General features: G+C 34.9%; 1 protein-coding gene across 3 annotated transcripts in view; it reads left to right on the top strand.

Annotated features, from left to right (window-relative positions):
* RPGRIP1L (RPGRIP1 like) overlaps positions 1 to 27729 on the top strand; it is a 45789-nt gene that overhangs the window by 11581 nt on the left and 6479 nt on the right. For all 3 annotated transcript variants that reach the window (XM_084212904.1, XM_084212905.1, XM_084212906.1), the window contains 12 exons: positions 4010 to 4156; positions 5814 to 5887; positions 10231 to 10370; positions 13228 to 13334; positions 14783 to 14962; positions 15595 to 15712; positions 16855 to 17307; positions 18346 to 18497; positions 19987 to 20070; positions 22271 to 22442; positions 23529 to 23656; positions 26408 to 26591. In XM_084212904.1, coding sequence (XP_084069030.1) covers positions 4010 to 4156; positions 5814 to 5887; positions 10231 to 10370; positions 13228 to 13334; positions 14783 to 14962; positions 15595 to 15712; positions 16855 to 17307; positions 18346 to 18497; positions 19987 to 20070; positions 22271 to 22442; positions 23529 to 23656; positions 26408 to 26591 — 1939 coding nt within the window. The remainder of the gene's footprint in view (positions 1 to 4009; positions 4157 to 5813; positions 5888 to 10230; positions 10371 to 13227; positions 13335 to 14782; positions 14963 to 15594; positions 15713 to 16854; positions 17308 to 18345; positions 18498 to 19986; positions 20071 to 22270; positions 22443 to 23528; positions 23657 to 26407; positions 26592 to 27729) is intronic.

A 27729-nucleotide genomic window follows, 5' to 3' on the forward strand; every position in this document is an offset into this window, starting at 1 on the left:
AACAAATTTACCGGTTAACCAACCAAAAAAGAACGTTTAGGAAGCTTTAGCCCAAGCAGCAAATTTAGATAGCATCTGTTTAATACATTCTAGACCAGGAAGACCATTTTCAGTCTGTATGGTTGAGATGCCAGTGAATGCATGACCAATTCCAAGACACACTCAGGTTGAAATCTCACAGGTCGTTAAGGATCCTGTGAATGAGTGGTGCGCTTGGACACATCTTCTTCCTGTAGCTTCTACCGAACCTCAGGAATTGGAAATTTTTGGGTCCATGACAATAGAGATATGCATACAGTTTCAGATTCAAGATGTGGCAAAAACAAACAAAACCATCGATGTCACTCCGAATCGTGAGTTTTATAGAAATGCATCAACATAGTGCAAAACCACAATTACAATAGACAAAAGGTCACTCCAAGTACCTGTGCAATTGCCAAGAAGACTTTTCTTGATTTGTGGGGACAGGATTTAGTATGGTATTCCTGCGAATACCCAGAGAGGTCCATGCAGCATCGGAGAAATTTCAATGTTGTCACCAGATTCAAAATTGATGGAAAAGCAAAAGCATCAAGAAAAAAGATCTTTACAACAATATGGTACAAATTGCGATAACAAAGTGTACACTTGAGACAAGGCAAGAAGAATTGCAGTAGCAATTTTTTCACCTCAAACAGCATCAGGAGTAGCCTTGACTCAGCTAGACCATATGAGTTGTTGGTTAAGCAAACATGCCCATTCAGTCTCTCTTGCACTGAGCGACATGCTAGAAGACATGAGCGGTGTAAGACAAGCAACACTTCAAAACAGAGCAGCAATTGATTACTTATTGCTCACTCATAGACACGGATGCAAAGAGTTTGAAGGAATGTGCTGCATGAATCTCTCTGATCATTCAAAATCTATTCACGAGAACATCAAAAGAATAGAAGATAGTATTAAAAAACTTAGCGAAGACACAGGGTCTTAGATCGATGACATGGCAAGATTTTTTGATCTTTCTCCTTTATAGAAAGAAGTTTTGAAGATAAAATTCATAGTTTTAGTGGTTCTTATAGTCCTCATGTTTGTTACACCTTGTATTCTTTTGTGTATACGACGTGTCATAAGTTCAGTCACGAAACAGGTGCTTTTTGTGCAAACAGAAGGGGGAGATGTGGGAACTCAGCGCACTTCTCCTGAGGGCCAGAGCTACCGAGAGAACCCTTGAGGAGCTCGAGAGCCTTGGGATGTTGCAAAAAGTACCTAGTGGCTCAACTTTGACCCTGCAAGAGATGTTCCACCTATATGTGGGGACATAAGAATCACTGGCGTGTAAAAGATATAGAAATAGAACATTTATAAGCTTAAACACAGTTTTTAAGATTTGGTACAAGAGGGTTGGAAAAGAACAAGATAGAGGGAGTTAGGCCTGCCGCATAGTTCTTCCTCCTTCTTCTTGTCTTCCATTTTCCGGGTGACGTAGGTATTTTTGATAAGTTTATAGTAAAAGTACACTTAGTAATAAAAATTATAAGTATTGGAGACAAAAGATAAATATAGTTTACGTAGACTTTGTTATAAAAAGATGTGACCGCCCTGTGGGCAGTCAGAGTGCCTTTGGCTGCCTTGCTGGTCAGACCCCGGCTGAGCAGAAAGAAAATTTTTGTAGATAAGAAATAATAAACAACCTTGAAGACCGAACCTGAAAGTCCAGCCTTGTTTTTTGGAGCCCGAAAAGCGAGCCCATCTCACCCTTGTCTAGGCAGAGACAAATAACAGCCCAAACCCAGACAGATTTCATCTGCAAAGTCATACCAAGCAGATTATGAAGAATGAAGTGAGTTGTCTGGCTATGGAAAGAGATCCCTGATCATTGAAAGAGAGGACTTTGACTTAGATGTACTGATTTACCAAAAAAGAGTACCAAGCCCCCTCCACTTTATTACTCTTTGCTGAAGTTTGGGTAGTTTGGCTCTTCTGTTCTGATATTAGGATTTAACCTCTGCTCTTATGTTCATGGAAATTATTTTAGAGGTCTACTTTAAGTAATAATTTTCCTTATAAAAAGAGCAATTTTATGAAAATATCTCCAGAACATGCAATTCCGTGGTAGATTATCTATAGGTTTTAATTTTACTGGTTTTTTTCTGCTTTTTCCTGTATGTATATGGAAAACTGCATGTGCATACAAAGGTGGTATGATAATACCTAGGAAATGGGAGACTTCCTGTAAGGAGGAATCCTAACTGCAATAGAGCTTTATTATGTATCCAGCCTTAAGAATTGGAAGCACTGAGTATCCTTAAAAACACCTGTGTGCTTATTGGTGGCATGCTAAGTAACACTTGTGCCATTAGATTTTTCTTTGATTCCTTTTTTTGCCCATGTTTTTCTGTTTCTGCATTTTGTTTTGCTTTGCCTTCTTCCCCCTCTTCAGTGTAACTCCTGTATCTTTTCTGCCAAACTGAGAAAAAGTTTAACATGGCTTTTTGTCTTCTTTCTCTTTAAGAAATCTAAAATAGAGAGAGTTGAACTCTAGAATTCAGAGTTAAATTCTCTCTATTTATAACTATGAATAACTAGTTATAAAAATAGCTATAAAAATAACTGTTATTTCTTTTTGTTAGACTGGCTGCTAATAATGTGTGTTCTCTGTGATTTTTGTCTTCCTGAGAAATTAATATGAAAAGCTGAAAATCAAGTTGGTGACTGATTTTTCATCGGTTTTTTGTTCATTTCCAGTCTGTTCAGACTGCATGTGAACGTAAATGATTTTTACAGTATTAACATTTAGCTTCTCCATTTAACTACTTTGTAAGAATGCTCTATGGAAAAAAACGAAGCTAACTTCTTTCTGTCTAAAAGCATTAAACATTAACTATATTCACATATGTATTTGGCATAAATGATCATCCAGTCATTTTATGAAACAGGAGACTGGGCTTTCAACTATTTTGTCTCAAATCGTAATTTGAATGTGTTTTACATGTGAATTTTTAATGAATGAGGCCTAATTACAGGATTGTAGGCAGTATAATAGTAACTAATATTCTGGAAATAGAGGCTCTGTCGGCATCCTTCATTGTGAAATGCCACTGGGCCACTTCTAGCCGGATAGCGTAGTCAGTGCAGGATCAAAGGCACATCGGGTGAGCAGCCCCGAGAGTTCCGCAATGGTTTTATTTGCCGGGTTCGCGAAGGGTTCCGACGGCAGCTCTTTTACCAGAATGGGCTACGGTGGCTTCTTATATAGGGTTGGGGGGATCAGGAACTGACCAATTGTAAGGGTTAGGGAGAATAGCCTATGGGGTCACAGAGACATAAGCTAGGCCTGGAGTGAAGACTTCGGCTATAGCTACTCTGACTCAGCATTCCCTTATCTCTAAGCCTCCATCCTCCACAGGGCTGTAGCCATCTCAGTGTCTGCTACACTTCATTTAATTTTAAAATTGGTTAAATGTCCCATCAAAGTAAATGTAAATATGATGGAAATCAGAAGTCCCTTACTGAAGTTCTTCTAGCTGGGAAATAGTGCTGAATGCATGAGGCTTGCAAAAGAATCATATATCTACAAGTGTGTGTGTATGTGTATCTATAAGTATAAAGATTTATATGTGTATGTGTATATATGTATATATAAATATAAGGGTTAAGAGAGCTGTGGCAAGTTCTATGATTAACATAAATGTGGATGACATTGATTTCTGCTTGCTGCTGCAGTGGTTTTTGGTTAGCATGTCCAACCACTGTAAGCACTGCAAAATCTTTTAATTGCTTTACAGATTTATTTCTTTGTCATTTTCATAATGAGTAAACTGAGGGTTTGATATTCATAAGGGCAACCAAGTCACCTTCTGCTGGCGGTGAGAAGTGAAAGTTACTTTTATTTACTTAGTTCAAGAATGTGTCCTGCTGATCACATTGAGAACATCTACTCAATAGTACCTTGAGAGTCCGGTGTTGAAATACACAGTGTGGCAACATTCTACAAGGTCTGATTTTGTTATTCCTTCCTTCCTTTTCACAGAACCTAAAGAACTTGAAGACCAACCATGATGCTTTATTAGCAAAAGGTGATGAACTGAATGTTCTGCTTAAAGAGGAGCGGTTAAAGTGCATTCATCTTCAAAAAGAATTGCAGACAGTAACTATTTCGAACAGAAGGACAGAAGAGGTGAGATTGTGTTCAAGAGATCTTGAATCTGCTTGAAGTACATATAGATAAGGGAAGAGTTAATGATGGGATACCTTTTAATTGTGAAAATGTGAATAGATGTTTCAAACACATTTACAAGGCTGATGTGGTGATATATATACTAGTGATATATATACTTTTATCCCATTAAAAAGAAGAAGTGGCTGCTGCTTGCATTTGGTAGAATATCAACCACACTTGATCCCTGTGCTGCATAGTCACTGCACCAGTGTTTGGACAATATTTGAGGTTAAGGCATAGGATTCCATGTCAATTCTCATACTGAACAAGTGTTTTATTAACTGAAAGAAAATTATACTTAATTTATTGATAATAGTTTTTTAGTATTCTTTCAACCTGATTTAATTCCAGTACACTATAGTGTTATATCTGATTTAGCAGTTCAAATCTGTTACTTCTGTTTCTTTGTCTAGAGGCTCTCAAACTCATGCCATCCACACTTAGGGCTAAAAATGACGTGGTTTACTTCTCATTCTCTTCAATGCATGAGGAGTAAGAGTCTGCAGTCTTACTTGTTTTTCTGTTACATTTTGTAGCAAATTTAGTTTTACCACCTGGTTTACCTATTTTAAAAGTATTTTGCATGAACCAAGTTTACCAAGAAGTAATTCACAGATACTTCCTCCAAACCTTTAAAACTATTGTAATGCATGAAGGTATCTTCTTATTATCTCACAGCTTTAAAGTTATGTCCTGCTTTAGTGAATGTTTTGAAAACAAGGATGTGTTGTTTATCATGTCAGTAATACGCTTAAGACTTTCAGATTTTTATATTATTTTGCATATATACCCTAAGATTGGCTCTTTTGGTTAGAGCAGGGTGCTAATACTGCCAAGGTTGTGGTTTTCATCCCCAAATGGACCATTCCTTTAAAGTTAGATTTGATGATCCTTGTATGTGAAATGGCACTGCGCCGCTTCCAGCCGGATAGCATGGTCAGTGCAGGATCAAGGTGCCTCGGGCGAGCAGTCTCGGGCTGGGCCGCTCAGCCTTCTGGAGACCAGGTGTCCGAGCCCTAAGTGCCCTGCAGCCTTGGCTACCTTAGCAAGCTCAGTGATCATCAGCTCTTAGTGATTTTCAGCTCTTTTATAGTTTCAGCTCTTAGCTTGCTAAGGTGCTCTGGCCGGGAGTGGCTTCCATGAAAGCAGACGGAGAGAGAGGAGAAGGCAGCCCTGGTAGTTCCACCATGGTTTATTTGCAGGGTTCGCGAAGGGTTCCGACGGCAGCTCTTCTACCAGAATGGGCTACGGTGGCCTCATATAGGGTTAGGGGGGCTCAGGAACTGACCAGTTGTAAGGGTTGGGGAGAATGGCCTATGGGATCACAGAGAGATAAGTTAGGCCTGGAGGACCTAAGTGAAGACTTCAGGCTTAGCTACTCTGACTCAGCATTCCCTTATCTCTAAGCCTCCACACGCCATGGGGCTCTAGCCATCTCAGTGTCTGCTACACTTGTATCCCTTCCAACGCAGAATATTCTGTCATGCTGATTTTGTATCAAAAGAACAAATAATAGCTTGACAGTTCCTACAAGTAATTAACTATCTGTCTTCACACATTTATTGTAATTTGCTTTTGTGCTGGGCATCAAATAAAACTTCCTTCTTCATTTTAGTTACAGGAAAGAATAAATGATCTAGAAAAAGAGAACGAACTCTTGAAGGAAAACTATGATAAGCTAAATAACAGGTAAGTTATTTATTCTTTATATAAAAAATTAGGTTCCTGTCCTGTTGAATAGGTCTTCATACAGCACTAAGTGCTGGAATGTGCCTATTGAGTGTTTGTGTATGCATGTAAATATGTTTGTGTTCCAGTTTATCGTATCAGTAAGTGTATATGGAAACATTCATGGACTCTGCCTGTATTTCATCTGCCCTGTTTAAATGGACCAGCTTGTTCTAATACTCTTGAAACAATAGGACACTACTTTTAAAAACATAATTAAAAATAGGTAGGGGTCACTTTATTTTGAACATAAATGAAAGAATTTTTAGTTGAATTTCTCATTATTTTCTTTAGAGTAATTATTGAAAGAAGGATACTTCTAGGTAGATTAATTTGGATTTGTTTTGGGATTGTTTCTTAGGTTTTTTTTAACAAAGAGGTGTTTGAATTTTTGTCAGTGGGATGGAAGTTCTTCCAGCACTTCACAGTGAACCTGTATAAAGTCTGATACTTGACAGCTTTTCCACTAATTATTTTTGAGGCGTGGTTTGTTTCTTTTGTAATAGCTATCATTTCACTTCTACTGATACAGAAATAAGTAATTCTAGCCAATTGCCACAAGCATGTGAAAGAATAAAAGGACCTTCAAATGAGCTTTTCCTTTATTGGGAAACTGTGATTTTATTGCACTAAAGAGGGTTAGATAATAAGACATGTGTCTTAGAGTTAATAATTGCCTCAGAAAGTACATAAAATACTTAACATATTTTCTTGTATTGAAGTTATTTCTCCACTTAAAGTGTTTGGCTTGTCAGTGTGATGTCTGTCAAAAAAAATACGAATGACTAAACACAATGTGAGTGATACCAATTTTTGTTTATAGAATTCTTACAATATTTCTTATACTTACGGTACTGTTTGTGATGAAATTAAAAATCATAGAAGTGAAAAATGGTGAGTACAAATAACTTAAACAGTTTTTTTACTTATGAGATGTAACAGTTGTATTATCACAATACTCCGAATTTTGTATAGGGGCAGTTGATCAGTTGTCTGTCACTTAACTTCATTGTTGCAGATTTCTCCAAAATTTGATCATGTTATAAATATTTCCGATTATGATTTCTTTCTCTCTTTTATCATTATGCAGAAAAGTAACACTTAGTAACATATCATCTTACAATATTTCTGTTCTGCTTTAGTCATATAGAATTTAAGATGTTTAAATAAATTTAAATATGCTTCTGTATTGTATTGTAGTAATCTACAATACAATACAATTCTTTTATCTAGAATTATCTGTCCTTTCATATAGTCCCATTTAAATGTTGATTCCTGTTTTATCATTCCATATTGTAGTTTTACTCCAGCTGGCCACCAAGCCCCTCACAGCCCTTGCTAACTTCCCCACCAGTGGACTGGGGAGAGAATTTAAAGAGTAAAAGCTAGAAAAAGGCAATTTAATAGGGAAAGCAGAAGCTGTGCACACAAGGAAAGCAAAACAAGGAATTCATTCCTGGCTTCCCAGGGGCAGGCAGGTGTTCCACACCTTCAGGGCCCCATCACACTTTATGGTGACTTGGGAGGGCAAACACCATCACTCCAAATGTCCTCCCTTTCTCCTCCTTCTTCTCACTTTTTCTAGTAGAAAATATTCCTTTGATCTGCTCTCCCAGCTGTGGCGCCTCCCAGTTTCCCCCACTACCCCAGCCCTTTCCCCAGGACAGCAGTATGATTATCTCCAAGCCCTGCTCAGCAGCAACAAAAGCATCTCTGTATTGTCATCACTGTGTTCAGCACAAATCCAAAATACAGCCCCATACCAACCACTAGGAAAAAAAAGTACCTCTGCCTCAGCCAAAACCAGCAAATTGAGTAACAAGAAAGTAGAGACATGGATAATTTCATTATAACCGCTGTGTAATGGCTAGCTTTTCCAGTTTCCTGTTTTCACAATGGAACTCTACTGCAGCTTATTTATTGCTAGTGGTGGGTAGGAAGTGCCCACAGGTGCTAGATAATTATTAAATCTTTTTAATAGAGGAAAAGAGGCAGCAATCCATCCTTTGCTGCTGTTATTTTTGGAAAGTTGATAGCAATTTTGCCAAAGACAAGACTGCGGAACGGCACCTGGAGAGTTTGCAAAGAACAAGTATGAATTTGTCAGTTTACTCTTATTATTTCCTCTTTGTCTAAGAAAGCAATACATTTTGATAAAGGGTTTGGAGGAGTGGTTTTCATATGACCTTGTAATGCAAACCTGACAATGCTTAAATTCTTTCAAAAGAAAGTGCCCAATGTGGCTGACCATTATAATTTATCCACATGGCTTTAACTCTGATGAAATACCATGGACGTGACAAATTTTCCACGTGGATATTAAATTCAAATGAAGAAACAACACAAGTGGACTCAATTCAAACTAAAATGTTACATTAAGCATAATCATTAAACACAAATATTAGCATTACATAGGCTTGGAGGAAACCCATCTTCTGAAATGTTCTTCATTTGAATACTGAGATCTTGAACTGCCATCATAGTAACTCTTAATGGTTTCTCTGACAGCATAGTCTTCCAAAAAACTGAATTAGATGTAGCTACATCATTATGTGAAATTTTTGTACCTAAAGCCAGCAAATGCACATATAGTTGTCATTGAAATGAGAAAACACTTTCAGAAGTTTGAAAACTAAGGGTATTTGATACCTTTTTTCATATGCTTTATTCTTTCCTTATGGGACCAATAAGACTTCAAGCAGTTAGAGAACACACTGTATCTTTTCCATACCTAGACAGTACTATGGAATTATAGTGGGTGCAGTACATTATATTCCTTGCATATTATCTTCAAAATTATGGGAGAGTAAAATAAATCTTATTTTACTGCAGGACTTAGAAGCATTCCATAAGTTCATGCATGCTGTAAAAGACAATCTGCCAAAGTGTAAGATGTTCTGTGCCTGGAGAAATGTATTAAAGAGGTTAGGTATACTATGAGGAAATGACAAAATACAGGGAAATAAACCAGTTTTTAAGAAGAGCACAAATCCAGAATATAAACCCCTGCCATATACTTCAGAGTCTACAGTTCGTGCTGTCATAGTTTTTTTTCTTTAACCTTAAGGTCATTCTTCAAGTATTTTTGATGTAACTGCACTTACAAGTACTCAGGATCACTACATGTAGTCACCCATCAGAGCGGGCATTCTCTTTAAGTCTGCAGGTACAGTCTACAAGGCTCTGTGGGCTGTCCTTTCTGCAATACTTCTTTCTTCTTTTTTTTTTTTTGGTTGAGGCTTGTTACACAGATGTCTGGGAGAGATAGGCTGCAAAATAGATTCCAGAAGATTTTTTAATACATTTATGTATATAAAATATAATATTTGTTAACTGGTGAGCTTCTGCAAAGGAAAGAGTTGAGGAACTGACACCTTTGTTTAAAGAAAACCCCATAGTTTATGATTTTTCACAGAATATGTAAATGAATAGACTAGTTTATGATTTGTTAAGATGGACATTTTTCGAATCAATAAGAATGCAAGAATTGAACAACAGTAATATGAAGAGCATAGTACTCACTGTCTAAGAAAGCAAATTACATTGCTTTTTCTTTTTACCTGCAAGGAATTATACTGCAAATTATATAATAGAATTACTTTTATTTCAGTCTGAGTTATGCATTTTGTTGTGGTTTCAGCAGTTCTGATTCTGTACCCCTGCAAATAGATTGGCAGTTTACAAGCAAATAATGTTAAATGCAAAATAGTTATTCTAATTTCTTTTCACACTTTTTTTTTATTTCTTCCGAGTAGGGGAAAGATTACTTTATATGCGCTTCTTAAACAGTAGCAGAATTGTTGTTTTCGAGTATGAGAAAGCTGTTTTCACTTTGTGGTCAACATTTCTTTGACCAGGCAACTGACTTGAGGTTCTGCATGTCTCACAAAGTTAAAAGAAATCAAGTGGATGATCCCAATTCTCTACATTAAGAGGGTTTGTACATAAAAAAAGCCCTGGTTTTGTAGTTGTCACTTGCTGAATTTTGCAGTTATGGATTATTCTGAGATATGCATCTCAGTTGTTTTCCTAGTCCCACAAATGTTGCATGCTACCAACTTTTTTTAACTTTGGAGCTCTAAATTAAGGTCAGTTCCTTTGCTCATCCCACAAATCTTTCATGGTTTTTAATTGCATCCTGAGAGAGCCACCTGGGATTCAAGAGCAGCTGACCAACATATGTTTACATAATTCCTCAGCCACAATGACAGTGGTCTCTGTGCTGCTAAAAGGTTTTTTCCTTGGTTATTTTCTGCTGAAGCTGATTTCTAAACGTTTTTCATATAACATATGTTTTATTGCAGTGTCTTCAGTCTGCCCCATGAACAGCAATGGAAATCAAAAGAACAGCAACTGAAACTGCAAATTGCTAAACTAGAGGCAGCTATCAAAAATGATCTAGCAGACAAAAATGAAATCCTTGACAAGATCAAAGTAGAAAGAGGTATATTTCTGAGAAAACTAGTATTTTCTCAAAATGTGAGATTATACCCATCTGGAGTTGGAGTTGAGATACACTGCCCAGAAAAGTGGAATCTCTGTTGCTGGTGTTTTCAAAGCTGCATTTTAAGTATACATTTTCTAAATAGACCTAAGTTATGACTATCTATTAAGTGCAAAATATGACCCAATACAGAATATGGGCTGAATGCGGCTCATATCATTTCAGCTGCATTTATTCTTCATCTGTTGGGTTCATATTTACTCTTTATTCAGTATTTCTTCTCTACACTAAAAGTTCTTATGGAAAAGAGACCCCTCTGACAGTCTCTCTCAAATTATAAACCACTATTCTGTTCACTGTACAGATGCTATGTGAAGCCCATAGAGGCCCTTGGCATTTTGTCTTTCATTAATTCAGATTTTTAAAATATTTTCAGTATATTCTAATTTTTATTTACAGTATTCTACATTTAAAATAACAGTTTTCTTTTAATCTAATGAGCAGATTATTTCATATGTGTTTTCTCCATGCTGTAGGACAACTTCTTCATGAATACTGACCTTGCAATATTTATTTTAATCTTGGCACTGGTTACTGTAGCAATATGAAGTTTACAAAAGACAAGCACAGACAGAAAGTGAAGATATTTAGTTTTGAGTTGATTCTTCAAATGTATATTTTTAAGAGGTGTATTTCTGTGAACAATTTCATGGAATGAAGTGGGCCAACTTGTTGTGAATAATTCTTGTGATAATGGGTTGAGTTCAGCACATGCGTACCGTTAGGATTCTCAGTAGCTCTGCTGACTTCACATACCAGATTGAATATTTAAATATTTTATTTGATCACAGCAAGTGTTTGCAAAATTAGCCTTAATTGATACTAAAATAAAGATGCCTTAAGCTACGTTATTATGAAGTTATGAGATGCTAACAGTTGTTACTTGTAGCATGATTATGAAAAAACTGGCATTCCATCTTCTTTCCTTCCTGTTGCCATTTTGTTTAACTGTCAAGTGTTTACCATCCCTTCCCCAGTTAGCTTGTTGTACTCCTAAACTGGAACACCAGAGTACTACATTTCTGATTTCCATTTAATTGACTTGCTGCAGCTGGAGTAGATGTTCTAATATCCTTCTAGGCCTCTGTATATAGAATTTGGTTACAACTCTGTCTTTCACAAAACATAGGCAGTATAACTTTCTTCAGTCACATTTCAGAGTATCTGCCTTTGCACATTCCTCTTTGAAGTTCAATACGAGAATTGAAATTAAAGTTTGTCTTAAAGTACTGCCTAGAACTAGTGTAGAAATAATGTCATGTCTGCCCTTTGTCCTTTGGCATATGAGTCTTTTTCCTAAGCTTCTTTTCCATGTCTAAGAAAGATGGTAAAATAAGTAAAGCCTTGAAAATTCTTAATGCTACAGGAGACCAACATCATCCTGACATTTTCTATGTCCTCCTTCTGTATTTCTCTTTTACAATGATCCTGTAATTTGATCTGGTTGTTTTAGTAGTGTTTTTCTGGCCATAACATCATAATGTGCTTTGTAATACTTGAAAGAAATGCATTTAGATAGAAAATAGAGTAACACTCTGACTATGTTTTCTGGGCTTTTTTAGAAGCTATATCACCCTTCCACCAGCCTCATTTCCCTTAGACATTTATACTTGTGTTTCTCCTCTTACCAGTATTTCCCAGATTCTTAGCAATAAATGACAATAGCTGTTTGGTTCATGTTCATTGAAGCTAATACAAAATCTAAGTTGAAACAATTCCTCTAGCAAGGATTGTTGTCACTCATCTCATAAATTCATACAGTGTATTGTCTTGGTTTGGAAAGACAGGTGCCTGTTAAAGGAGACAGGAGCCTCCCCTGAAATGGAGAATGCAAACCCTCCCCACCCCTCCGAATTGCTATGAATAAGGGGCTCTCAGGCAAAAAACATGGGAGCAGGAAATAACAGTTCTTTAATAGGGAAAGGAAAAAATATAAAATGATAAAATACAACAATTCAATACACCATAACAACACTGTCAGAGTCAGAACACAACCTGACACCCTGTGGGTCAGGGTGTTGGTAGCAGTCCGGTTGGAAAAGGGGCTGCATTCCTCCTGGAGTGTCAGGGGTGGTTCTGTTGGAGCAGGGCAGTCCTGTAGGAAAGGGGTGAATTCTTCCTCCACAGATCTGTGGAAGCAGAAGCAGCTGCTGTTCCTCTGGGCAGTCCAGTGGAGCAAAGGCTGTCTTGGTGTCAGAACCTTGCAGGTTATATCTGCATGGCACTGCTTGGCTCCTCCCTCTGGGCAGAGCATCTCACAATGGGATGTTATAGTTCTTATCAGTTGTGTGGTGACATTCAATAGCCCCTTATCAGCAGATGTCCCCTGTTGATTATGATCACTCAGGAAGAGAGATAAGGAGCATTGCCCACTTGACACCAGACAACTGCCATACAGATGGCAATAGAATACATCTTGCCTTGCAATCTGGAACATGTATGTATTTACTTACTTATGTCTAAGTACTTTTTATTTTGCATTAATAAAATCTCATTAATTGCTGCATTTGTTGCTCTTACTTGTAGTAATGTTTGACAGAGTACACTATTTAATAAGTACAATTTCTTTATGATTGTCTTAATAGAGAAGTACTGATTGTGTCAGTAAAAGTTGACGTCTTGCAAAAATTAACCCTGTCCTAACCAGAACAAGGACACTAAGATTTCTCCTTACAAAATGCATTAGTTTCTGCATTTTGCAATGAAATTTTCATGCATATATGAAAATGAAAAGCTCAAGTTTGTAATTTTCTTAACTATGTTTAATAAAGTGAATATTTTATTCTTCTATATCAAGACCAAAAGGAAAAGCTGATGAAAGACAACAAAGACCTGCAGTTACGCTACCTGGAACAAAAACAACAACTAGATGATCTGAAAAATCAAGTGAAGTTTTTAACCAAGGTGAACTGTATTTTTGTTTCAAATATGAGGAAAAAACCCCCTCTATGTGTTATGCATAGTGCAGATACTTCTTGATAGTCAAAAAATATAGAAAAATAAGTGTTTATTTGTTCGTGCAATCAAGCAAAATATCTTGTGTAGTGAGAATGTATCTTGTTATTCTGAATGTATTTCTTCAATTCACATCTCGTAACACCTTTCCATTAAATTTCAGGAAAGTGATGTTGGTGTGGCAGAATTTGATGAAACCCTCTTACTTATAAATGTATCTTACAAAGATTGTGGGGTTGGAACTAGATAATATTTAGGATCCCTTTCAACCCAAACCATTCTAGAATTCCATATTTTGCATTCTCTTATTTTCTCATTTCTGCAACGTGTTTTTGTTGGGTTTTCTCTTCTTTTGTTAAACCCTTGGCTGACCATTGCATGCTTTCTACACACCTGGAATTTTCAAGGGCTGAATTATTTGGGCATCTTTCAGTAGTTAATGCCTCAAGCTCAAATGAGGCATTAACCACTGGTCTTGTCATTTTTTAGTTACAGTTAATCAGAAGGGAAGATGAAAAGATTGCCAGAGTTAAATCTTAATTTATGTAAATAATTCATTATAACAGCAAAGGTGAATTAAATCAGATTCACAGCCATTTAAAAAAACTTCATTTTTCTCAGTTAAATGACTTATCACAGCATCTTGTTATCCTTATAATGTTTACAAAAACCAATTTTGTTTATTAATTCTATAATTGATGTAAGTATACCATCAGCATGGAAATTCCAGTGTGTGGTATAGCAATACCACAGGAACTTATCTTCAGAGCTTATCTTTGTTTATTAAAACAGAAAAACATAAATACTCAGAAAATACTCTATTCTTTTTTCTCTTGCACAAATTAAAAATTGAGTGAGAGGAAGAAATCAGTGAACAAATAATTTTGCAATGTTTCCACTGTTTGGGTAATTTATGTTTTATTTTCTTGAGGAAGTGTTTGCTGTAATGATGATTTTATAATGATAATTAAAAAAACCCCAAATATACAGAAAACCTCAATGAAAATCAGCTCCCCAGTATAAATAACAGATGGAATGTAGACTTGAGAATAATAATTTGGGGTTTGTATATTTACGGAGGCAGGATTATTAATTATGAGAAAGGCAAATATATGTTTGTATTTTCATTGGATTGAGTGAGTGATTGCTTCTGAATATCTGATGCATTTTAATTGGTTCCTGATAATCATGAGATTACATTGCTGAAAACAATCCTGACACATTCTAGTCTACCTCATTCCTATTTTTGTGTTACCATGTGCTTAAAGTTTATAAAGTTCTGCTTCCTGCCTTACCGTTGTACCGAAAGTATATGCCAGTGTTTCATTAAGCCATGCACAAATACATGCAAATCTTTTGCAAAAATATTTTCTTCTAATTTTTCTAATATACTCCAGGATCGAAAGCAACAAAAGAATGTGGACCTTCTGTTCTTGGAAAAAGTGGAAGATGATATCCATAAAGATTTAGAAGGCTCTGTGCAGGAGCTGCAGTTAACACATGCAGAAACTGTGCAAGAACTCGAAAAGACAAGGAATTTGTTACTTGTGCAGCATAAAATTAGCAAAAATTACCAGGTACTAAACTCTACTCACAGTGGGAAATAACCTGATAATAACATTTTTACCTTTGTAGCTCTGACGCTTGTAATAGTTAAAATTTGCAAATTCAGCAACAAAGCCAGTCTGTGCATGGGGAACCAAACATAAAATCTGCTGTTGCTTAAGGTATTGTTTAAAAAACATGAGATTCAAGTGACTAAATTGTAGTCTTTTAGCTCATCCTGCCCTTAACCGTCAGACTGTGCCTTCTCTCTAAGCGTTATCTATGAGCTCCTACCAGGTCTTCACAAGTAAATGTGCTTATCAAATAAGCTTCCTTTTCCATACCACTTTGCTTTCACTGTCTTCTTTCTACTTCCACTGTTCGATTAGTGCAGATCATATTTTGACTTTTCATTCAATTAATTAGCATTTAAAATAACAAAATCATTAAAGAAACTGTTAGGTATATTGTCCTAAAACAAAAGCTACTCTGTTTTTCCTAGTGATGTTTTTAGATTTTGCTGACATTAGAACTGCTGCTATTTTTGCATACTCTAAATGTTTTTTCCTCAAATCTAACTGTATTTTAACTTGTAGCCAAAAGCATTTGCAACATCAGTACAGACAATCCTCAGAAGTTCTTTTTACATGCAATTGTTTTTCAGACTGAAGTAGAAACAATGACAAGAAAGATGGAAAGTCTACAGAAAGACTATGAGTTAAAATTGGAACAGTATACCCATCTTCTCGATATTAGAGCTGCACGTATTAGAAAACTAGAAGGTATCTTTAAATTATATTCTTCAGTAATTTTTTTTAATATTTTATCTCTTCCAAATTACTGTTTTAAATTTGTTCTTCAGGTGAAACACTTTTCCATTCCTAAATCTACTAGAAAGGTCAGTTCTTTCATGGAAAGGTATCTATTCCAGTTAATTTTCATTGACTTAAATGACAGTTATTAATTAAACCAAATTCAACAAAGTGGTTTTTATACTGCAGCTATAAGAATAAAATTACCAGACTTGTTTTTTTAAATAAATCATACTTTTATGGTCAACCTTTTACTTTGCAATACTATCATTACAGAATCACTTTGTGTTACTAAAATCCCCCCAGTCTTGTTATAATATACTGACATAGTATTTAAACAGGATGAATTTCAAGTATTTTTTTAGTGGCTTCACTGTGTAAAAGGTGCATAGGAAGCCTCAAATAGGATATTTTACAAACTCTGATGTTGAAACAATTTTCACATTTTGTCTCCAAGTTGCATCTATTGCATCATGGTTTATGTCCTAATTTTGTAAGCATGTATTTTGATTTCTTAGAATCATACAATTCCAGAATGGCTTGGGCTGGAATCCATCTTGTTCCAAACACCTGCCAGGGGTAGGACACCTTCCACTCCTAGACTACTCAGAGCCCCATCCAACCTGTTAACCACTTATTAACCGCTTATCACCTGAGGCTGGGAAACATGTGAAGGTCTTTGCAAATAGTTCTGTCCACTCAAGATGTAACATGTGTTGAAAGTCAGATGTATTATTTCTTTCTCTGGCAAATTTAGATCAACCCTACAAAAATGTGCATCTTAAATCTCTGCTACATTTGCATAGTGATACTTACTTTGATTCTTGCATAAGACTTCTGAATTTTACCTTTTTCACTCCTTTATAACTGGATAATAACTGTTAGAGGCCTGTGTCTATGCATACTGAGGCGGGTCCATTGAGGAAATGCTCTTGATTGTTGCCAGTGCGCTCAGTGGGCATTCAGTGTACGAATTATTTTTGATAGTGCCTTTATGACAGTAACATTGTTCATATAATTGAATTATACTTTCATCCTTTCTTCTCAGTCATTAATTGTATTTGAGTTTTTAAAAAGACAATCATATTATAACTCTATTTTATCTGTTGCAGCCCAACTAAGAAACGTTGTATATGATACAAAACCACTTAAGCCCAGACAAGAAGCATTGCCGAGTGATCCAGTGGGAGGATTTGTTGAAACTGTTCATTTGGAAAGAGGAGAGAACCTTTTTGAAATTCATATCAGCAAAGTGATCTTTTCTTCTGAAGCTATGCACACTTTTGGTGACTGGGAACCTGCAACCTTTTGTACTTACGCATTCTATGACTTTGAACTTCAGATAACCCCAGTAGTTCATGGGAAGACCCCATTATATGACTTCACTTCTCAGTTTCTTGTGCAGTCTGATGATAGCTTCTTTCACTATATACAGGAAAACAGCATCACACTGGAGGTTCATCGTGCGTACGGCATAGATTATGAAACAATTGCTTCTTGTCAGCTTAAGTTCCATGAAATCTTGGAAAAGGATGGCAAGATCTACAACACAGCAAATTTAGTTGGTAGTTAAAATATTGCAAAGTATTCTGTTTGATTATGTGTCAGTGTATTGCAAGTGATAAATAATGCATATTTGACCAAAATTGAATTTGTGCATTACTATTTCAAAAGGAAAAAAAAAGTGTTTACAAGAATGCTATTTTCTGTTGGATGCACAGCATGTTCTTGTGATTCTGCCAACATCTGTGGAAAGCTGGGATGGGTGTAATTTTGCCCATAATGGCATATTACCACAGGGCAAGAGGGAAAAAACCCAAAAAAGAAGGCACCCCTACTTCGCCCATATCAAACATCAATGCTTTGTATCTGGGCTGAATGTCATAAGTATATCCTCTCATTTCTTATCCATAAACAGAGGAAGAAATGGTGTAATCTAAACTGGTAAGACAAAGTTTGCCATATAATTGTGAAAAAGGTACCAATTATGGTGATTATTATTAATAATATATATATGATAGCATAATCTAGGAGGGTGTTTATTTACATTTTGTGGATTATTTTAGGCGCATTCATATTCATTATATTAAAATAATTCTAAGGTATCCTGGACAAGACACTTCTAAGAAGTCTTGAATGTTCTTTGCATCTTACTTTTTCTTCTAGAAGCATTTTGTCAGATTAGCATATTCAGTGACGTCCTAACTGCCTACTGTTGTAGAAATCTGGTTTAATAAGGCATTGTAAAGTGGTACCTTTCCCAGTAATTTAAATTGCATACCACTTTTTGAGACACTTCTAACTGTTTACAAACAAAACTGTCCTAACCTTTATTTGCCTTAAGGAGATAAATTTGCCCTGTAGTAAATATATAAGTAGGAAAAATGGCTATGTTTTGATTTTAGATCATACGATAGGAGCCTGAGGAATTGTTTCTAACTTGCAGTACAGATTTCACATCACAAGCACTGGTGTAAAGCATAGGCACAATCTTTAATTTGTGGCTGTTCTATAAATCTTGAATTTGTGGTTTTTCCTAGCTTTTGAGTAACATACCTCAATGTTGAAAAGAAAATTAATGCAATCCCCTATTTATTCCTTAGGAAAAACAGGACACATTCAAAATTATGGTACTGTGGAATACTGGATCAGGTTACAAGTTCCTATGGACCAAGCTATTATTCCCTACAAACAGAGGTCAAAGGATCTGGGATATATAACGCCCAGTTTTAGGGAACATGAACAACCATCCAAGGTATGTTTGGGTCTGTACTTGATAGAGAGAATTACTTCTTGGAGAAGAGAAACTTCAGGGTGACCTAATTGCAGCCTTCCAGTACCTAAGGAAGCCTACAAGAAGGCTGGAGAGAGGCTTTTTTTAAGAGCATAGGACAAGGGGGAATGACTTCAAATTTGAGGAAAGTTGATTTAGATTAGAAGGCAGAAATTCTTCATAGAATCATAGAATAGGCTGAGTTAGAAGGCACTTACCAGAATGATTGAGTCAACCTCCTGGCCCTGCACAGACACCTCAACAATCCCAAATGCTCCAAATGCAAATTGGTACAATCCCAATTGTCCAAATGCTCTCGGAGCTCTGGCAGCCTTGGGACCATGATCATTCCCTGGGGAGCTTGTTCAGTGCCCGACCACCCTCGGTGCAGAGAACCTGTTCCTGATGTCCAACCTGTCCCTCTCCTGACACTACTCCAGCTGTTCCTTCAACTGGGACAGGTTTCCTGGAGAAGCTGGGGCTTCCCCATCTCTGGAAGTGTCCGAGACCAGGTTGGATGGGGCTTGGAGCACCTGGTCTAGTGGAAGGTGTCCCTGCCCTGGCAGGGAGTTTGCGACCAAATTTTAAGTTCCCTTCCAATCCAAACCATTCTGTGATTCTACAATAGTTTGATAAATTAGCTGTTCAATTCTTTCTTTTTAAAATATGACCAAATAGGTCAAGTCTTGATATGTTCAAAGTGTAATAAAGATTCTTGAACTGGAAAATACGTTAGCAGTTTTTCATATAAAGAGATCAAGAACTAGTTGAATTCTACCTTGTCTGAAGAGGCAAAGTTTTAACTTATTTATTTTTACTGAAATTGTCACTATAACATTTGACATTATATTTCATTTTCTTGAGCTATAAGTGGCAGATGTTTTAGGATAATATTCATGAATTTTAAACCAACTAGGTGTCAGATACATAGAGTGGGTGAAGCAGTTGTTCAAAAAGGTTTTGAAGTCCTTAACATTGGAGTATTATGAGTTGAAATTCCTTCACAATGTTTTTTTTACTGTTTTTAAACTGGATATTGAAGAGCATTTTGAAAATAAAATTCACTTTACAATCACTTTTTAATTTAGGGCCACAAAAAAAGAAGGGACTTTGATACATCTTTAACAGTCATTTAAGAAATAAAAGCAAACAGGTTGAAATTTATAAATTACAATACTTAAGTTTTTAGTTGGCTTTTTTTTAACCTAAGCTGTTTAAAATATTCTATGTCTGGAGTAACTCTAATGTTTTATATTATTCCATAATGTAAATTTATATTATGTATAAAATCTCCATGGGTTCCGTGATGTAATCTGAGAAGTATGTTGTGTATGAATTCTGTTAAATTGTATCTGATTAGAATTGAATTTAGTGCCATTAGATTTGGCTTTGAAAAAAAATTAGAGTTCCTCATAATTTAATATAAAATAAGATGGCAATAAATATTCTTCAATATATTTGTTTATTACAGACTCCAACACTCAAAGTGAAGCAGCGTGCAGCTCAAGCACACAAGAGAGTCTCTTTTCTGGATCTTAGTGCTGTACAGATGGCAGTAAGTTCTAAGTATTTCTGTCATGCACGATGAAGCATGAAAGGCTACTTGTAGCTCCATATAGGCAATTTGTGGAACTAATAATTAAGAACACTGGATTATTTTAGCAGCACAATACTGCACTGTCCCAGGCAATGAAGGATAGCATAGTACTGCATAGAGGTGGGGGATGCAATGCAGTGAAATTTGTGTGACTCCCTCAGAACTGCTTGATATCCTCCACAGTTTACAAGCTTCAATTTCCACTGGCTTAGCGCAGATTCTAACAGGACCAATCAGCACGCTGTACACTGTGTTTCTCAACTCTCTGCATTATTCAAGTGTCTTCCTACAGTGTACCACTTGCACTGCATATAAATGCCTCTATAGAAACCAGCTTAATCCAAACAGATCCTGACTGTTGGGCTAATGGCATACACAATTTGACACAGTTCAGAGTCACCTCTAAAATTAAGTTTATCAGCTGAGATTGCACACATTCTGAAAATAATGATACTTCTTAACTTGGCATACACTGTCACCTGTATGTCCTTCCAGAGTCTAAGAGAGTCAGCATGGAACTAACTCAAATGTATTTGCTGCATTTTGTAAATTTTCTTTTGAAATAATTTGCATTCGGAGTACTAAAAATAGGTTGTGTATAGTCTTTTAAGTAAATCCAGTAAGTAAAGGTAAGTTCTTTAATTGGCAATTATAAAAGGTTATGGTTATCTATTACATATAATTATAATATTAATAAAATTGCATTAATTTAAAAAATAGTTGTGGTTTTTTTTCCTTTAAGAAATTACTTAATTGGATTTATTCTTTGAAAGGTTAATATCAATTTTTAATTAGCAGATTTTGTTACTGTTTAGTTTACTATGACTAGAACTTTGTTGAGGGCTATAGAATATAGACTGGAAATAAGAATTAAGTTGATCTGTTGCATTTATCAACTTTAAAAAACATAAAGTCAAATGTTGGTGAATATAATCTTTTGAGAGCTTAGATATAAAAAACTGAAATGTTAGCCAGATAGTTGCACATGCAAAATATCTTCAGCTGTCCAAACAGTAGCTTCTCAAAGTTTGACAGTTTTTCTCGAACTAGGATTTTCTAAGTGAGACAGCTACTTGGTCTCCATCAGAAGTCTTTGTTGTTGGGTGGCAGCTCCTCTAGCTGTTTTAAAAATCTAAACCTCATTGTCTGGTTAAGGACAAAAGTACTATTAGGCGTAAACAATGAAACAGCTGGGCCTTCTCTGATGTCTAAGTCTTGTGATAAAATGACAAGAAAGTGTCCATGCAAGAAAAACAGAAGTTCGACTGATTAAAATGGGAAGTCTGTTTCATTTTCCAGTTCATTTTCTCAATAGCAGAGAATCTAGTTCTTAATAAAATTTCTTGTCAATGTGATCCATGCCAAAGCAAATAAAAAAGGAGAATCACTAAAAGGTGGGATGAATGGTTTGACTCACCCAAACTGCTTGTGAGAATTGTCCAGCCTCGTATGTAAAATTTCTAGCAGAGGATAAGAACCAGTGATGGTAATGCAGGGAGGTAAAGGGGGCATTTTCTGTCCAAATGCTTCTCCGCCAGTAAATCTATACCTACTTTTGTATAATAATTGTCTACTGTATATTAAAGTCTTCCCCTTGTTTTATTCCTAACTTAGGGATCTGTATTTGAAAATAATGCAGAAGTACTTTGACATTTAAAATGCAATTCCATAGAGTTCACTACAGTTATAACAATGGCCTAACTACAGATTTGAGCTAGTAACATTGATACCAAAATCAATTCACATGCACACAGGTAAAATTATGTGCAGGCCTATGTATGTAAATCTAGCTATCAAAAGTTCTTCTTGGGTACAGTGTGTATTTTGGGGTTTTTTGACTGAGTCTTGTAAAACTTGTAGAAAAAGATGAAATATAAATGAAACTGGAAATCAAACAGGCTGTATATATGTTGATAGGTACAAAATCATTATAATAGTTATGTTTTCACAACTGCAGTTAGATAAATGTCTTTCTGCTGTATATGAATTATATGTTACAGCAGTTGACACTTTCTCATTGTTTCCTGCACTGTGTAAGCAGTACAGTTGTTAAAAGGCTCTGGATAATGAATCTGGCCGTAACTCTTCAAGTTTTGAACTTAAGTAACTTCTGCTTTTCAAGGAGTTTTATAAAGACTGTAAGTTTTTCTTTCTGTAGCATGTGGTACAGGATGCTAAACAGCTGTCGGGTGACAAAATGAAGGAGATGGCTGAAGAAATTCAGCAGGAAAAAGAAGAGCTCTCTCATCTGTCAGAGGAGCAATGGGCTGACCAAACATTCGTTACTTCTAGAGATGAGACAGAAATAATGGAAGAATTAGGACCAGAAGGTAGAATTCATTGTTATTAATAAGTAGCTGTATTTTCTGAAAAAACCTTTCTCTTCCCATTTTCATAAGCATTTCTTACTAGTAGTGGAAGCTGCCTCATTATGACATAAATTATATTCTGGCGTAGGCTACAGCTGAAGCTGGGTGGTGGATAAGATGTGTTTTCTTCCCAAATGGAAACCATATTGTAATTGATTGCAAAAATCTGATATATGACTTAGATTCATGAAATACTAAAGGAAACCTGGCTTCTATTGTAAATGTCTTCATATTTTCCCTTAGATCTATACTGTTCCAAAGACTATTTTAATGAATATGCTCTTTTTGTCTCTAGATAACAGCCAATGCTGATACTGGAATCCTTTCACAGAGTGAGAGGGCTAGGATGCTGTATCGCATGTGTGACACAAAGTTATTAGATTTATTTAAAGATTATAAAAGCCAGGTCAACCTATTCCAGCTCCAAGCTTAAACTGTGTATTTTAGCAATAACCAAATCCATGATACCAAGTTTAAAATAAAAGTAGAAGCAGAATGCTAAAATTTTATGTTTGGTTGTTGGCAGCTTTTGCATAAGAATTCATTAAAAATATTGGAAAAACTTGTTGAATGTTGATTTTGAATACCAGTTGTCTTTATAATTTCCTTAATGGAAAAAAAATGCTCTGCAATGTTTCAGAAAGTAATGCATCTGCATACAGAACTACTTTTTTACTAAAGAAAAAAAGTTCCTTCTTCTTTTACATATGCATGGAGTTAAAGGAAGTCAGAGGAAATTCAGACCATATTCTTAAATAAAGCTAACAGTTGTGCATACTTAGTTCATTTCAGGACTTACTCTATTAGCCAGTTTGCATCTGGAAAACGTTATTTTTTTTTAACAAACCAGAAAAAATGCAGATTAGATGACTCTAAATGTCATTGATTCACAACATTAGTCTTCTTCAAGGAAGAGAAGATTTACCTGACACTTACTCTTTTTATATTAGAAAAGGAAATTTACTGATATCAGATTTCTCATTAAGTCTTAGGTGGTCTAAAATATAGTGGGTGTTACCTGCATTGATTTTTTTTTTTTTTTTTAAGATCAAGAAGATCATCAAGAGGATGATGCTGTTGATTCAATAAAAACTGATAGTGATGACTGTATTATTTCGAGTCCAGTTTCCACAAATATTAAACAGCTGAGTCAGAGTATACATGGCAATTATTTGGTAAGACTAAGAAAAATATTTTAAGCCTCATGTCCTCTAAGAGTAGCTTTGCTATATTTAACATCAGTTTTCAATTAAGCTGTACATGTACAGTATCAAATCTCGTGATTTATTCTTAAAACCAGCAATTCAGGACTAGAAGTCATATATGCAAAATAACACAGCATGATATAAATTTGGAAAACTTACTTAGAATAGTATTTCAATAGGATAGTTCTTAAAAAAAAAAAAATCACACTTTTAGATCTAACATTGGCTGAACAATCTTAGCCATAAAACTAGTACTTAAAATTAACAGGTTTAAATGTTCCACAATATCCTAGAGGTAGGTTATTTTTTTGAAGTGCTCTTTTTAAGGCTATGTGGTGTCTTACAAAGTAACTAGTAACAATAAACATGTATAAGAAATACTGCTCCTTTTTTTTTAAGCTGTAAAAAGTACATCTTTAGGAAGCTACATGTTTTCAACTACATTAGATTTGTAGAAATGCTGTCACTTACATGTTCTTCAGAAAAATACAGTACTTTTGAAGAGTGCATAATTTATAAATAAAATGTAAAAAAATTTCACCTGTAATTTTGAGAACTAAAATGAATACTAGTAATCACTATGAAGTCAAACTATAATACAGTTGCTCTATACCTTTCTAGTCATCCTGTATTTTATTTTATCAAAATTATTTAAGAACAATTCTGAGAGTATTTTGTATGTAGATTAATTTCAGGTTGATTAATTCCTCCGTTCCTCCACTGATCTGTTTTTCAGTAACAATGTGCATGTTTGTGAACAGTAGATAAAACCAGTAAAAGCTGTACACTATTAAGGCAACGTGTGATAGAAGTTGGATTTTGAAAATACACATTACTTTGCTTGAATTCTTAGGTTGATTATAGAATACAGCTTGTCAAAATTACTTTTTTGTTTGGTTAAGATCAGAAATCACTGCCTTTTATCTTTTGAGATAATTATCCTGCTGATACTCAAATACTGTAAATAGGCTTTGTGATTTTTGGAGAACATTGTGCTAGTTATCGTATAAATATGAATTGTATGCTGCATTGTATAAGTAATTTAAGATCACACCAGGGTTATTTGTATGTTGCAAATTACACACTTCATTGTTATTTCTTAGATATATTGATCATAAGGCATATCTAACAGATTTTTCAGTATCAAGTTGTACCAGTTACTTATTTTTTCTTCTTGTCTATGATGTATGATTAATTATAAAATACTTCATTTTGTTTAATTTCATTTATAAATTTGAGTATGAAAAGTATATTCAAGTCAAAGACCATCACTTTAATGACATTCAGTAGCCATTTAACTTATTAGATTTTAGGAAAAAAAAATTTCTACAGGTATGAACCTTTATTAGTAGAGACAGAATGGTGTGGATTTTTTTCTGTTATCCTGGTAGAATTTCCATGAACCTGCTGAATAGTGGAAGAATCTTATTTGAAATATTGATCCAGATTTTGACTTCTTGTTAAAGTGTCATAGGATACATAATAAAAAGAAAAGTCTTTTGAAAGGAGGGGGTAAAATTGCATAATCAAATACTGAAAGGACTTGACAGCAATGGAAATTATGTATGGTGGATATTTTTACAATAGGATACATTGCTTTTCATTTTGATTAATTTTATAATTTTCTCAGCAAAATGTAAACTATCTCCATATTAAAAAAGAACATTAACTTGGAATTCAGACTGAATATAGAAAGCTAATACTTTGAATTTGATTTAATACTTCAAGTGATTTAAGTTTAGAAATTTAAATTGTCAAAATATTTCCATATAGAATAAATATTTTAATAAAGTTATGAAAATAAAGTAATATATTGAAAAGAAATAAGTTTTAAAGAAATTCAACATTTCTGTATCCAGTTTGTTCTTTTTCCTCTTTGAAGAATATCATCATTGAATGCTAACCTACATATTCCAGTTTTGAAACGATTGTGGCTTTTCTTTCTTCCCAGAGTAACTTCGGGAAATGTTTGACTCTTTCTCTTGAGTCTGACATGCCCACCTAAATAAAACTTACTCAAATTTATCTGTACATAAATATTCCAGACTTTGCAGAACAGTATGAAATCATCTATGAGGAACAGAAGAATGTAATTTCAGTTAAAGATAGTAAGAAATGGCTACAGTGAAGAAAAACTGGGATATTACTTTTATCACATGTTAAAATTAACTTTGTAAGGTGTGTTTGATTTAACTAGAAAGGTTCACTATATGAAGTTGAATTCTTTACAAATACATTATTACATTACATACCTAACAATTTTGTGATTTGATGGATTTTAATTGAACTGTTTATAGTACAGTCTGCAGTAGATACTAACAATTCTCTTTTGTTTGGAAAACTTCAGTACCTTGTATTACTGACAATATTTTGAGCAGTTACAGGATCACTTTGCTGTATAGGTAAAAATGATGACAGCTGAAATTTGTGATTAAGATAGCCTTTTTACCTAAAGATAACCAGCAAACTGTGACTACTACAAAAACATTGAATTTAAACATTGAATGGAAATCAGTATCTCTTGCAACAACAGCCTTAGCTACAAACCCTGGAGCTTGGATTCTCATTTTGTATATGTGTGTCAATCAGTATTAATCATATAAAAAGCTGATGATTTACATATATATATATGTATGTATGTATGAATGTATGTTTGTTTTGTATTAACACTTAAGAAACAAAAAATCATTTGTATTATGTTTATATTTTGTTTCTAAATAGGAAGTTGAAAAAATCCAGATTAAAATTACATCACTTGGTCTTACTGAGTCACGAATTACAGCAGATGAAACAATACAGCAGCTGTTTGTAGAATGCAGATTAAACAACTTCCTTGCAGAGGAGACCCCACTGTCACTTCCAAAACCACCTACTGGTCAGAGGATTCACTATAACTATAGCACTGGTAAGTCTGATGTATTTCTGAGCAGGCTTGGTTCTTCTCTTAAATTCTGTCTTATGAAAATACCTGCAATAAAGCCTACTTTCTATATATTATAGTTGCATTTCTCTATGTGCCAACTCTATTAGCCTATTTTCTAGATATTTTAGGAAATACTAAAAGTGGTTTTTAAGAAATGAGGTAAGTATGCAATTTTCTAGTGTACAATGAAATGCCAAAGGAGGCTGGTATTTAAACTGGGTAACATCACAACATATATAAATATGTTGGTAGTGCATAAATTTTAAAATTAGACTATATATAACTAAAATCTTTTTAAAAGAGCATGATGATCTAATTTTTCTATCAGTACATGATGATACATCTTAGCAAAAGAAAAACATTAAAACCTGTACATCTATAAATTAGTTGCAAAGAGATAATATGTAATTGGACTTTGTCACTACTTGCAAATACTCAGTGTTCTTTTAATGGCAACTTTTTAATAGGGGAACTAATTCATCCTTGTTTCATACTAATACATTGCCAATTAATACTTTATAATTGCACTTCTAGCATACATAGAACTATTGTAATAATTTAAAATTCTCTTGTTAATTATTTCCCCAGCTATGTCATCATATTTCAGTTAACTTCTTCTTCCTGGTAGAATTTTCATTCATTTAAGATTCAGCCTGAGTGCTTCAGTCTTGAACTTTTAGCTGAGAGTATTCTGGAGTGGGTGAATCAGGGTTAGGGTTAGGGTTATTGCTATTTCTGACAAACCCTTAGTACAGACATTCAAATTAAGCATTCTTTTAAAAATAATTATGTAAAAGTGGCTTTGCAGAAATGGTGTCTTAGTCAGATCTTTAAAATTGCTACCATCTACAAATCTGATTTTAGCATGCAACTTCCCAAATAATTCACTCATTTAGATCTTCCTCTTACTCATAGACTATTGGATTGTTCCATGTATAGCTGAAGACTGAAATCAATCAGAAATGTCACATCAACCACTGCTATGTTGGCATTGCCCACTCGATAGGGAATATAGATGACAGATTTTCTCCAGTCCATTGGTCTGAAGAGTTCTTCTGTTGAAATACTGTGGCAGGAAAGGAGGATTGAATTACTGAGGCTTCAAAAAGGATAAGCACTT

Source organism: Fringilla coelebs (assembly GCF_963513975.1).
Source record: "Fringilla coelebs genome assembly, chromosome: 11".
NCBI lineage: Eukaryota > Metazoa > Chordata > Aves > Passeriformes > Fringillidae > Fringilla > Fringilla coelebs.